Source organism: Myripristis murdjan, chromosome 14, assembly GCF_902150065.1.
Source record: "Myripristis murdjan chromosome 14, fMyrMur1.1, whole genome shotgun sequence".
Classification (NCBI taxonomy): Eukaryota; Metazoa; Chordata; class Actinopteri; order Holocentriformes; family Holocentridae; genus Myripristis; species Myripristis murdjan.
The window spans coordinates 10198894-10212321 of record NC_043993.1 but is presented as its reverse complement, the minus strand read 5'-3'; the positions used below and the strand labels follow the sequence as shown (position 1 = coordinate 10212321).

General features: G+C 40.2%; 1 protein-coding gene across 1 annotated transcript; it reads left to right on the top strand.

Annotated features, from left to right (window-relative positions):
* Window positions 1-1319: 1319 nt before the first annotated feature.
* Window positions 1320-10869, top strand: yipf5 (Yip1 domain family, member 5). Its single transcript, XM_030068819.1, has 6 exons — window positions 1320-1421; window positions 2871-2988; window positions 4035-4207; window positions 6575-6720; window positions 7140-7321; window positions 7777-10869. Exons 2-6 carry the CDS (start codon window positions 2879-2881, stop codon window positions 7937-7939), a joined length of 774 nt encoding a protein of 257 aa, XP_029924679.1. The 5' UTR covers window positions 1320-1421; window positions 2871-2878; the 3' UTR covers window positions 7940-10869.
* The last annotated feature ends 2559 nt before the right edge of the window (window positions 10870-13428 follow it).

Sequence of the window (13428 nt, the reverse complement as noted above, 5' to 3'; positions counted from 1 at the left end):
TTCCCTCCTATTCATTTTGAACAGATCAAACCTACATCTGTGATACTATCTCCCACCCTTGTTTCCTCTCTTTGCGTCCCCTCCCTGTTTCCTCTCTTTTCCTCCCCTCCCTGTTTCCTCTCAGCAGAAGGTATCAGCCCATTATTTTACATTATCTTTCATTATCAAGAGGATGGGTCCACCCACAGCATTTGGTCGCAGTGCAGTCCTCCCCTGTCAGTGTACCTATGATACATGTGAACATATATACACATGCAGTTGTTCTCTCTCTCTCTCTCTCTCTTTTTCTCTCACCGACAAAATCCCCTGTCCCTCTAATCACGCCCCACTCTCCTCCTTCCCATTTCTCCTGCACAGACAGAGTGATTGATTCGCTCCTCTGCCTGCTGATGAGAGACACTAGTTTGTTCGTGCCGGAGAGCCCTGAGATTGTCCTGTTGAATTATCTTTTACCCCCTGTCTCCATTTGTTACCATTAAACCTCGATTTCCTCAATACAGGTCAGGGCTCAACACAGCCTCAGGACCATTTTGCAGGGCCCACAACAAAAGAAGAAGCACATTTGTCATTTGTGACCTCTAATTGATCCTATGATACTTCTAACCTTCTTTTTTTATGCTTCTGCTACTGCTTCTTCAATCTTGTGTTTGTTTAACAATGTTAAAACTTTTTTTTTTTTTTGTAAAATAAGTCATCTACTTGGGAAGCGGGCAAGTTGCACTGATGGTTCAAACTCTAATTGAACTTCCTGCTGTTTCTGGCAGGGTGAGAGATGAAAACTTCAACTCAGACTTTTACCAGTCCAGCTACAGTGTGGAGGGCCAAGGCCAGGGCGGCTATGGCTACAGCAACATCCAAGACACCTACATACTACCTCCAGTTTTCCTTTTTTCATGCTCCTAATGCCATCCTTCCAAAACTCGTGTTTGTCTGTCAATGTTAAATAAATAAATAAATAAATAAATTAAAATATGTAGTGTGTATTTAGTACACAGTAGTGGCGGTTCTGGCCTTCACAATACATCATATCATTTCATATCATTATAATAGCCTTCGTATCCCTGGTGAGATTTATAAATATGGCATCCATAATTTTCCTAGCATTTATTATAGGAATCCTAATGTTCTTGTGCTTGAGGGTCAACATTAACACTTGAAAATCCAGGATCCTCAAAATGACTGCTGTTTTGATTTTCAGCATTAAAAATCTCAGGCTGTGGCTGTACAGGAGCTCCCCGGTGGCTGCTGCAATGCCACCCTTCGCCTGTAGGCCGCGCACATTTTTCTGCCGAGGCCTGTTCGCCAGTGTCCCCAAACTGCTTCCGTCGGCGACGTAGCACCCCGGAAGGTTTACTTTTTTTTCTCCTGACACGTAGCAACCAAGTTGGCAGGGCTGTGGGTAAATTTGTCAAACGTTACAGGTAGGCATTGTCTGATTTCTCATGCATTGTTATTATACCTGAACAGCAGTGATTATAAAGTGGAAATGAAACAGATAACTGAGAGCCATGCACGCATTATGGACAAGATGCGCGAGTTAGCCACCTCGTCTCAACCGTTAGAGCTAACAGTAGCTAACAGTGAGCGTTAGCCTCCCAGACATTAGCAGCGCTAGCTGGCTTAGTTATCGTTAGTTGTATTTAGACAAGACTATTCTTTTCGTTTTTATTGCCAAGTCCTTTGACGTTTAATTTAATAAATTATCGCCTCAGAGTAACACTGACAAACAGACGGTATCTGTTTGGGTTTTAGCCGTGACTTGCGTTAGCTGGGTTGGTAAACAGTTTTATTTAAATAACACGTAGGAAACGCTGACTGAACTGAAGTGAAGTGAGTTATGTGACCAATGGATTTGTCAGGAAACGACCGTGGCCGCCGCACTGTGATGATAGGCTCATTTGCAGCTAATTTCAGTCAGTGAAGAAGTTAAAACGTGAAACCCTCAGTGTCTCAAGGGAGAGAAATGTAGGGAACCCCCCTCCATGTTGTTCCTCTTCCTCCTGGTCCACAGACGTGTCAGCACCAGTGGTTTGGGAGTTCTGCATATTCACTTCAGCTTTTCCTTATAATCTTTTCCACAAGTGCGTCTAGTGGTACCCATTACTTTGACACACTCAGCAATGATGATACACAGATTGACGTATTGATAGATGTATTTTATTTATGCGCTATTAGACACCAAAATCCACAAAAAAACCATAAAGAAACACAAGACATTCAACATTATAAAGTGAAACATTGCAATCCTCATATCCTCACCACCACAACGTAAGGTTGCCTTCGATGCCTGTCCAATCTGTTTTTTGCCAAAGCTTGAGTCATTGTGCTGTACTGATAGGACAGAAGGTGAGGATTTTCAGCCAGAGAAAAGCTAAAGTTACATGTTTAAAGAAAAGGCATTCAGTGGTTAAAGATTTACTGAGCTACACTTGTTTATTTTCTGTTCTAAATTATTATTATTATTATTATTAGTAGTAGTAGTAGTAGTATTATTATTATTATTATTACTTTAACAGAAATGAAAGCACAGTTGTGATGCCATATATGACAACACTGAGGTGCTGATGTCACCTTTGACACTCATCCAAACCAGATCAGATGACCTTTTGGTAGATTACAGGTCTATGATAATGTAATTAGAAGAAGAATCAAGGCTACTGCTCAAGTTAAATGCTTAGTTTTAGCCTTAAACAGAGTTCCAGCATAGGGAGTTATGAATAGTATCAAATTTGCAATGCAAGTGCAAAATTATGGTATGTGAAAGTCTAACAGTTCCTTGACAGTGCTGCTTTTTTCATCATCTGCTTGAGAAAGCAGGCAAGTTGCACTGATGTTTCAAACACTATTGAACTTTCTGCTGTGTATGGCAGAGTGAGAGATGTCGGGGTTTGACAGCTTCAACTCAGACTTTTACCAGTCCAGCTACAGTGTGGAGGACCAAGGCCAGGGCGGCTATGGCTACAGCAACCCCCAAGACCCCTACAACAAGTAGGCATCAATCCTCCTTACCTGATTTAATCTCAGCCTGATAGCAAGTAGGATCACTGTGAATTAACTAGGACTGTAAGAGTTGTTTGTAGCTCTTGCAGTCATAATATGGAGCTTTTCCTGAGTCACTGAATTTTCTTGATTCAAATCAGATTTGGTGAACTGTCATTTTTTCACTGTTTCACTCCACAGGAGAACAGAGTACTTTTAAAAACAAAAAATTTGTTGTGTGTCATTGCCTTCATTCTTAGAAAAAGCTAGTACAATGTTTGGTAAAAATCATTTTTAAGGAATACACTGCCTAAATTGAGAAGTTTGAGAATAATATCCTCTTTGGAATTCTCTGATAGATGACATTCCTTGATCACCTGGTAAGTTGAGGAAAAAAGACTGACATTTATAGGAGAATAGATTTAAAGAATGAAAGGGATTATGGAGGGTTAATTTTTACACTGTTTGTTTGTTTGTTTGTTTGTTTTGATTTTGTTTTTTTCAGTCTTTGCACTGTTGGTGTGACAAGTGTATCACTAAGCTTGAATAAAAGTTTATCTCTTTGTTGATCCTAATTACATGCTCACTGATATTTGACAGTTCATTAATTGATTTGAAAATGTATGATGTACAATTGTGGTGTTCACAAGAGGTTTTATTTTTCTCCCTTCTCCCAGAGACTAGAAGCTGGCTGGAGTCAGATCTCTGTACACTCAATAACTTTTTTTTCTTTAAAATGATCTTTTTTGCAAGTTGATTGACATGGAAGTGGGTGGAGATCACGGTACATCATGGTGCTCAAGGCATTCTGCAGGGCCGCAATTTCAGTTAAATGCACTCACTAAAAAAATCATACCATCTAATTGATAAAGATGCACATGCAACCCCCTGTTTCAAGTAGAAACAGACACATCAACAGTTTCAGTATCCTTTTCATACATTTTTTTACGGGTTGTGCTGATAAATCTTTCACTTCAGGAGAATTTGCACTCACTGGGGCAAATGAAATGTAGCCATAAAATCCTGTGTAATGTTTTTATTTGTGCTATTTCCAGGCCATATGGTCAGTATGACTACTCCCAGCCTGCGGGTTACTCTGCCCCAGGGATGATGCAGCCACAGCAGCCGTACACAGGACAGATCTTCCAGCCCACACAGACCTACACCCCGTCCTCATCACAGTCCATGTACAGCAGCAGCTTCGATGATGAGCCACCACTGCTGGAAGGTAAATGAATCAGTGCCAGCAGGGCATCTGTGCCTTCTACCTCCCTGGAAAATCTCTGTAATTTTCTAGGACCTCAGGAATATTGTCAGGGGATTGTTTTGGTCTCACTCTAGCACTGTTTACCATTGTTGGTAATTGAAACTCAGCTTTGCTGACGCAGGCATTGTAAGTTATTCTGGACAAGAGCATCAGCCAAATCCCTAAAATATAAATGTAAAATATGTCTGTGAGGTCAGACTCCAGCATCACTCCTAAGACTTTGAACCCATGATCTTTTCTCAAGGCATGAAATTAAAGTTTCATCAGCCTGCTGCAGTGACAAGTGGGTTCAGAGTCACACCAGCCAGCCTCATAGCTGCAAGAGCACTTTGATAGGATAGGAAAAAGACTGATGGATCACAGGCTGGCTACCTGCCAAAGTGATAGTAAAACTGCCAGATTTACCCTCCAGCTCCCAAATTTATTTACCGTTGCCAAAATTTATCAGCATTTGGCTTGGGGACAGTGTTAGATTCAAGTCTTGCCTTCTACTTAAACAAATAAGATCGCCTTTGTTGACTTACTCACCACTTGTATGCAACCCAGCACTGGGCAGAGATTCTCTTTTGGACAGAAAAGTGTGGATATGTCTACACAGATGTAAATTTACACTGAGCCAATAAACGGATGGTGTTTACAGTTTAAGTCAGCAGATTTCCTTTGTTTTTTTAACCATCTTGTCAATACTCTTTGTGATGTGGAAAAATAAGACACAGTAGGCTGGATTTTATAGGACCTTTTTCCATGTAAAATGGCTTATTTTTATTTAGTCTTGTCTTACTTCTGTATGTAATAGAAAAGTAGATTAAACGACCATAAAGTACCTCAATTTAAATTATTCCTTTAGTTAGGAGCTTGTATCCAGGGGAGCAGTAGTTGCGCATGCTTTATTAAGTTTTAAAAAAAAAAAAAAAAATCCAGAAGTCTAAATGTAACAGTAGCAATTTGATACTCCTAATTTGATGCTTCTGTGGCACACTGCACCAGCAAGATTTGAGGCCTTAGCAGCACCAGTTGCCACTTTTCATCATGTTTGCATCATACTTGTAATTCCATATCCTATTCTACAGTTTTTTGGCTTCTTACGTTTGGAGACTGTGGACAATCCAGTGTTCATATTGTCCATACAGTTGTGTGGTTCCAGCTAAATTATCTGCCGAGTTGCAGTCATATATTGCAGGTTGTTTTTGGATTCGGATTTGAATTATCTTTTCCTCAGTCACGTCTTGGCTTCCTGTAGCCACCCTTTTTGTTCCCTTAAAGCGAGTCAGCCCTTACTGCAGTTCCTGAAGTGTTCCAAAAGCGCTGCAAATCCAATCTTAGATGTGAATAGATTATCCGCTTGACACTTATGTCAAGCGGATAATCTATGTGTTGGGTCATTAAAAACAATTGCCCCATGTGAACTCGTACATCTTCTGCTTCCTGTGCCTTTGTGCCTTCAGCATTGTCCAGCTCTCCAACAGGACCATTATGTTGAAAATTATTTGAGATGCTCTGCTGTGAGGATAAAATGCCTTCCAGTACCCTAACTTTTTACCCCAAAAGCGTTACCTGTGGATGATTCTGAAGGAGAAACACAATTTTTAGCTTGTTTGTTGTTCTCTTCTAGCATGTATTAAGTGATTTGGTAAGTGCTTATTTAGAAGGTCTTAGAAACAGAACTTTGGACAGAATGAGTAATACTGAGAGTTATTAACTGTGATTTTTAGATATTAGGTGTAACTAGACACTTTTGGACAGCGAGGCTGTTGATTGTCAAGGGCTTTCCAACCGCTATTGGATAAGTAGAGCTTTATGCTTTGAGCCTCCAGCAGAAGCCTCCATTATAACGCAGTGCACAATTACAAGACATCGAACCATCTGATGATAACAGCAGCTGACATCGCATTCTTCACCTTTTATTCAATTCACACTAAATAATATTGTCAGGAAAGGTGATGACACACCTCAAGGCAACGTGGACAGTCATTCTAGTCACAATGGGAGTTGTGCTTCCTGTCTTTGTTCTTGAGCAAGGATTTGACGGAAAAGCAGAATAGACGTTTGTTGTTGTTTTTTTTGTTTTTGTTTTGTTTTTTTAAACTACTAGAGTCTGGGTTATTCAGAGCCAGTCAGCAACATGCATGCCTTTTCATCTCTTTCACTCTTTCATGTTTTTTCTGTTGTCACTAACCCTTTAGTGTTGTAATACTACTCTCAGCACGGCTATTTTGTGAATTCAGCTGACTGTTTTGCTGAGAGGTTTGTTTGTTTTTTGTTTTTTTAGCTCACAGCTGTAGTATCCAACCTCCCTGATTTGTCTCTCCTCTGTTGTCTTTGTTTTAGAGTTAGGGATCAACTTTGACCACATCTGGCAGAAGACCCTGACGGTGCTCCACCCAATGAAGGCAGCTGACGGCAGCATCATGAATGAGACAGACCTGGCTGGCCCCATGGTCTTCTGTTTGGCCTTTGGAGCGACACTACTCTTGGTAAATCACATGGTTAACATTAATGAGCAAGAAAACGTGTTAACGTTACTCAGTAAAACAGTTAACATTGGCTGCACCAGACAGCCTGTGGGAAACTAGTTTTCAGCATTACACAGAGTTGGCTCAGCTTTGTTGCTTTAACAGTCTTTTTGCCAGGAAAATATTGAGTACATTTTTGGCTTCACAGCTCATGTCATTGCCTGTTGTCGGCAGTGTTGCTCATATACGTCTCCCTCCCCTCAAAAATTACAAAATTGCATAATAAAACCAATTCCACTGGACATCCATGCCTTACAATGTAGATGCAGTCTTCTGTATACCTCTATATCTGTACATCCAACTTGTACATCTCTTATGTATATATCCATCTTTATCTTACAGTGTGTGTATGTATGTGTGTTTTTACCTTGCACTCACAGACAGGAAAGATTCAGTTTGGCTATGTGTACGGTATCAGTGCCATTGGCTGTCTTGGCATGTACTGCCTACTCAACCTGATGAGTATGACAGGCGTCTCCTTCGGCTGTGTGGCCAGCGTGCTCGGCTACTGCCTCCTCCCCATGATCCTCCTCTCCAGCTTTGGAGTCCTCTTCTCTTTACAGTGAGTACACAGACAAGCAGTCATGGCCTTAGTGTAGTGTTTCTTCATCTACAGGCCTCAGTGGCTGGTGCATATCAAAATCTGTCAGTTACTCTTGACTGTTATACAGCCAGATAGGTTTTTATATCAAAATGCTATTTGTAAATGCCTACAATTAATAATAATTAACAATAATTGCTTGGTTGGTTAGCTGAAGTGTTGAGCAATTAAAGTACAATTACAGTACAGACCCCAGGAAAAATCACTTAATTTTAGTAGCTTTGCAATGAATATAAATATTATGATGCAAATATTAGGATTCCCACTAAAATTGTGAATCATATCTCAATCACTTTTTTTTCTTTAGCCCTAATAGTTAGCTGGTAGGCCGAATACTTTCATGAAATTCTATTTTCTCACAGGTAATCGATCAAATAATCATTGCTAATGTCCTGCTTCCCTTCTCTCCTCTTTAGGGGCATGATGGGAATCATAATAACAGCAGCAATTATTGGCTGGTGCAGCTTCTCGGCCTCAAAGATCTTCATCTCAGCACTGGCCATGGATGGGCAGCAGCTGCTGGTTGCCTACCCCTGCGCTCTCCTATATGGGGTCTTTGCACTCATCTCTGTCTTCTGAAAAAATTTATTCAATAACAGTTTAAAATTACTGCTCCCCAGTTTCTGTAATTTCAGTCTAATTAGCTTTAGTGTAATTAGTGTAATTATTGTCTAATTACACTGTTATTATAGAGAAAAAAAAGGGGAGCTGCTCTCTAAAACGGCACCGAGCTTTCTTTTCTATTTCTCCATCTCTCACTGCATTCCGACTCGTCCATGCTGTCCATCTGTAGACTGGAACACACTGTCTCGTTCACTTCTTACATCCACCTCGCTCCCTTCATGAATCTTAAAGGAGAGGACTGTCCAATAAACCTGGTGTAAAGTAACTCTCCTTACAGTTGAGGCCTGGATGGCCGAGTATAGTCCTATGATTTTAAGGACATGAAGGGGAAGGAAGTGAAGGAGTATTTCACACTATGGACGGGCGAGAAGTAAATAAAGACATTTGGATTTTGGACGCAGATGGGGAAAGTTTCAAAACCAAGCAGGACCAGGAATCAGCAGCCAGCAAATCTAGCAGCCTAATTTAATTCCACAGCCAGAAAGAAATGGCGCGATTATGATTTTGCAAGAGCTGTATTGAGCCATTTCTGGCGAGCACCCACGATTCAAATATTACACCTGCGACACTTCTCTACAGGACCAGCTCCCATTCGTTCTATTTTTACACCCTGAAAAAGGGACAGAAAGGGGAATGGAGGAGCATCCATCTCAGATCAGAACTGCTTCCCCCTCCCGACTACCCGCTTCACTCCAGGACTGAGGAGCCACACAACCCGTCATCTGCCCAACACAGCAATGTCTGATCTTTGTTGTAAAAGCAGCAGCTGCTCTTTATCTTAAAATGTTTTGTTTGTTTTTTCTCTTGAGATTAATTCGAGCTCTGAGGCCTTCCCAGAAGACAAAATACGGTTTGCACAAAAAGCTTTTTCGGTATCATTTACAAAACCAAACAAGTTTAATTAGACATTGACCATTAATATTCTAAAAGATGTGAGCTAAATTTCCATAGCTATAGCCATGTCTCAATAGGTATAGTATTTGCGGAAAGGTCTGTCAGTCTCATGTCTTGGTTGTTTTAGAGTTGACAGTGACATTGTGTAATTCGGTCTGTCATCTGTTTGTGTCCTCTCATGCAAAGGCATACACATTAAAGTTCTCAGAGGTGTCTTTTAAGATCTGCTGTTTGATATTGAAAGGTGAATTCTGAGGCATAGCAGATATCTGTAATCATTGATATAACCTATAAAAGACTAAAATAAGATTTTTTTTTTTTTTAATGTATCTTGTAGCTGTAGTTTGCAGCTTTCATTGTTTAAGAGGTGTAGGAAGGAACTGAAACAGTTTGAAGAGGAGTAGGAAGAAACTGGGCATACAGCTTACATGGTGACAAGTTTTTAACAACAGAGACAGAGCTTTTTCACACTGAGTAGATGTAAGAAACATAATAAGATTCTGCATACTTTGGTTCATGCCATTTCACTTTTAGTGTTGTTTTTATTCTGGAAGGCATTCATATTGGCATTGAACGTTAATTACGATAGCTGTAGGAATCTAGCAAAGCTTGGTCAGCTGAGAAGAGTTGTTGCTATTCTACATTAAGCAGCTCACAAAATGAAATGGCACTTTGTGCATTTGCTTCAACTTTATATCTCGCTCACCAGATACTTTGGTCTCCTTTTCTTACACCTTCTAACCCTTCTTGATTTATCCATTCATCAGCTGTAGGGACACGGAAAGCCTCTCTATTACTTTTTACCACCACATGTTCATGATCAGTTGGTCATACGGTTACAAAGCACATGGGATAGCAAACTTTCAGCTCAGCAATGAGTGCCTGCGTGTTGACACATCTGTAGGAAAAAAACCCATCAAAAATAGCAAATTATAAGAGGAAATCCACTGAGGTTTTATTAGCTGAACAGCAATCTTTCTTGCGTACTTTTGTCCACTGAACACAAAGTAATGTGACCACCACATTTGTCTGATGTTTTGTTTGCTTGTCTAATTTACTAGACCACAGGACACTCCACGATGCTGTAGCGCTCTCCCCTCAGATGGTGTACACCTTTTTGTGACGTTTCCACCATTTTGATTCCTTGACTTTAACTTTTGTCAGAGTCGCACCTGAGCATACACACTTCACATCACAAAATCCCAGAGGAAACCTTGGATCCATTCAGACTTTGCTGATATTAGTGAAAATTGGGGGCCAGGCTTCTGCTCTGGTTGTTTTTGTAAGTTTGATGTCTAATTTGGTCCTCTGGCTTTGTGGAAAGAGAGGCCCTTGAGGTCAGTTGTATTTGTTATGTTGAGATTTGTTTATGTGTTCAAGCTTATCGCCAGAAGAAACCCTGACTCCAGAGTCAGTTGTTTATGGACCAGTCTGTGATTTAGGTGCACCAGACCACAAGAGCAGTACCCTGACTGACTTTATTCCTGGTTCGAAGCGAAACTTAAAATGCTATGCATCACATAACATTGTGCAGAGAAGGTTGCCGAGAACAAATATGGTGTTGCATGGCTACGACAGAAACCCCTCTCTCGTGTTTTTTTTTTTTCTTCCCTTGTGGGTTTTTCATGCACTAAACCTACACAAAATGCATATGCCGTTTAGTCCTTGAATGAATGATAACCCACTTAGCAGTAATGAATAATTCAAAAATGAAAATGGAGTGCTTTTCTATTCCAACAGACTCAACATCAAGGAGATGCTTTGCATTTTAAGTAAATCTTGACAGGAGCGCTCAGTACTTGCAGGCCTCGTTCATATGGCCAAGTATTTATAGATGCATATATGTATAATTTGTATATCAGTTTAACGAAAAGAGGAAAACCTACCTGTCATTTTAGTGCCATGTCAATTTTCTTGATGAGTGAATGGGTTCAGCGTCATGCTTTTATGGGGATATTGGCCACTTAAAATAAAATCTTGCTTGTATATGTTGTAAACTGCATTTTCAATTAATTTGATACACACACTGTGAATAATGTAAAAGTGCCTCATGATTCTTTTCACACTATTTCAGCTGTGGGTATCACAGAAAACTGAGACATTCTGGGTATGATGTTGGTGAACAGGATGTTGACATTCACACACCCGCCGCATATCTGGTTTCAGCCAGTCTGCAGAGCCTGTCAGGTTTAAATATCTTGCATCTGGATTCACTCAGGGGCATCTTACATTCTCACATTCTCTCTCTTGGGCCCAGGGAAGGAATTCATTTCAAAATACCATGCCCTTCCTTGTACCGAAGCCTTACTCACTCTCCCTCACCATCTGTGAGTGCTAGCCAAGGAATTCCCAACCATTTTTGGTGGATGACCTAATGTTAAGCTTAGGAAATCGTCATGACCCCAGTATTTGAGGTACATGCTAATATTGTGTTCTTGTGCAAATACAGTTTCATTGTGTTTGTAGCCCTTGATTTCAAATGAGTACAAAACTGAAAATGGCATGATTGGTAAAAAGTGCTCTTACCAAGATAAGAAAACACTCTGTCATTGAATGAGGTCACAAATCGATTGTCCAACATATGGACACATACTTTTTAAAATTGAAGAATATAAAAAATACTTTAAATGAATATCAATGCATACTCAAATTTAGATCATTTTATATTTTAGAGTAAATATAAGGACTATATCATTAAAATTAGAATACTTACCAACATTTGACTTGATTGAAATGACAGAAATAAAGCCTATAGGTATCGAAAATAGTTATATGCATAAATTAATCTAAAGTAATACTGAAAACATGCATCTTTTTCGGTGCCGGGGCTTCACAAACTGTCCCGTTCTCCTTCAGTTCAGTTTAGTTTAGACCTTTATTGTCCAAAGAAGGGAAATTTCACCACTTTCAAACCTCACAATCAACCCTGATTTCAGCTTCTGAGGCTCTTTTTCTTCCCACAGCGTGATTTGGGGACATCTCTAATTCTTGGGCATGTGCCTAAGAATTCACACATGGCAAACTGCTGCCACTATATAGTATTTAGGGGGTGTTATCCTCCACTACTAACAAATGCTCAGACATGACCCACCCCCCCCCCCCCCCCCCCCCCCCCCCCCCCCCCCCCCCCCCCCCCCTCCTTTTACCATAGTTAAACTCAGTTAGCCACTGTCTTTTTCAAGGTTAAGGTTGGGGTTAAGTACTGGACTGGAGGCTGTATTACACTGCACTTACTGTCACGGTCCTCCATTGGCCCAATGTGGCTTTAGAGAAATACTCCACTTTTTTGGGCAAAATACCCTTTTTCCAACTTACCCAGACAGACTAGATGTTTGATATTTTCACCTCTGAACGTCCAGTGATTTGGCTCCTATGAATACCATTTTGTGTTAGCTTAGCATAAAAACTTGAAGTCTATGGGAGTCATTAGCCCAATCTACAGGCTGCATCATTCACTACACCTGGCTGAGAGCAGATTTGGATGGTTGACAATATTTGGTGCATCTGGAGCTGACTTCTCGTATTTTTTTTTTTCTCTCAACAGAGAAATAAGAGAAATTTAAGGCAATGCTGCATCTGTCCTTTTATTGCAGCCCTGAAGTTGGCAAGGAGCATATAGGTATGTGTTTAGGGGATGCTGCATCAAAGTTTGGAATGGGACACAAATACATGATAGCTTGTTCTATCACACTGGTCACATTTTGATCCTGAAAAAACAATATAATGCAATATAAAAGAAAGACAAGCAACAGAAACAGGCTTTCTCCATGTGAGGTGTGTTTTCATTAAAATTTAGACATGGCCTAGAGTTAAAATTAAATACAACATCAATTGGAACAAGTGAGGAAAGGGCTAATTTACATTTTTACAAGCACAACATATTTTCATGAAACTTCCTGTATATCACTCTTTCCCTCCTTACTATAATCTAGAGTCCATGTGCGGCTCTGTCTGGCCAGTTTAGCAGACATCTGATAGGTCTGGTAACGCCCTGGATGGAAAGATATTATGGGACATTGCCTCATAGTTTCTATAAAGTTCCATAAAGAGGGATCGCCCAAAATCTGGTCAGTCATTGTATGAAGAGACATGCAATATCTGGTTTTCAGCTACAAGAAGAGGCCTAAACATTTGATTTCACAGTCCCCAAGGGGGTTTTCTGAGTGAACAGAGGCATCCCCGAATATGTACACTAGCAATACAGATGACGATAAACTGTCTCAGTAGGATAATACATTTCAGGTCAATTAACATTTAGCACATCAGGGTGAACAAATTGAGTGTACTGATATAGTGGCAATCCAACACTGACACTAAGTACTGCCTTTATTGCAAAGGAAAAGTGTCAGCTCCCTTTTTCTTCCAAGATTTATGAATGGATTCAAACAGTCGAATTCTCCTATAGTATGGTCAGAACCAATATTCAGTGTTTCTATAAACAGACGTACTTATTCTTATTCCACACACAGTTCTGGGGTTTCATTAAATGCAGTCGCCAGGCTTTTAATGGTAGCAGTGATGATTTCCAGTTGATCTTCAGATACGCTTTT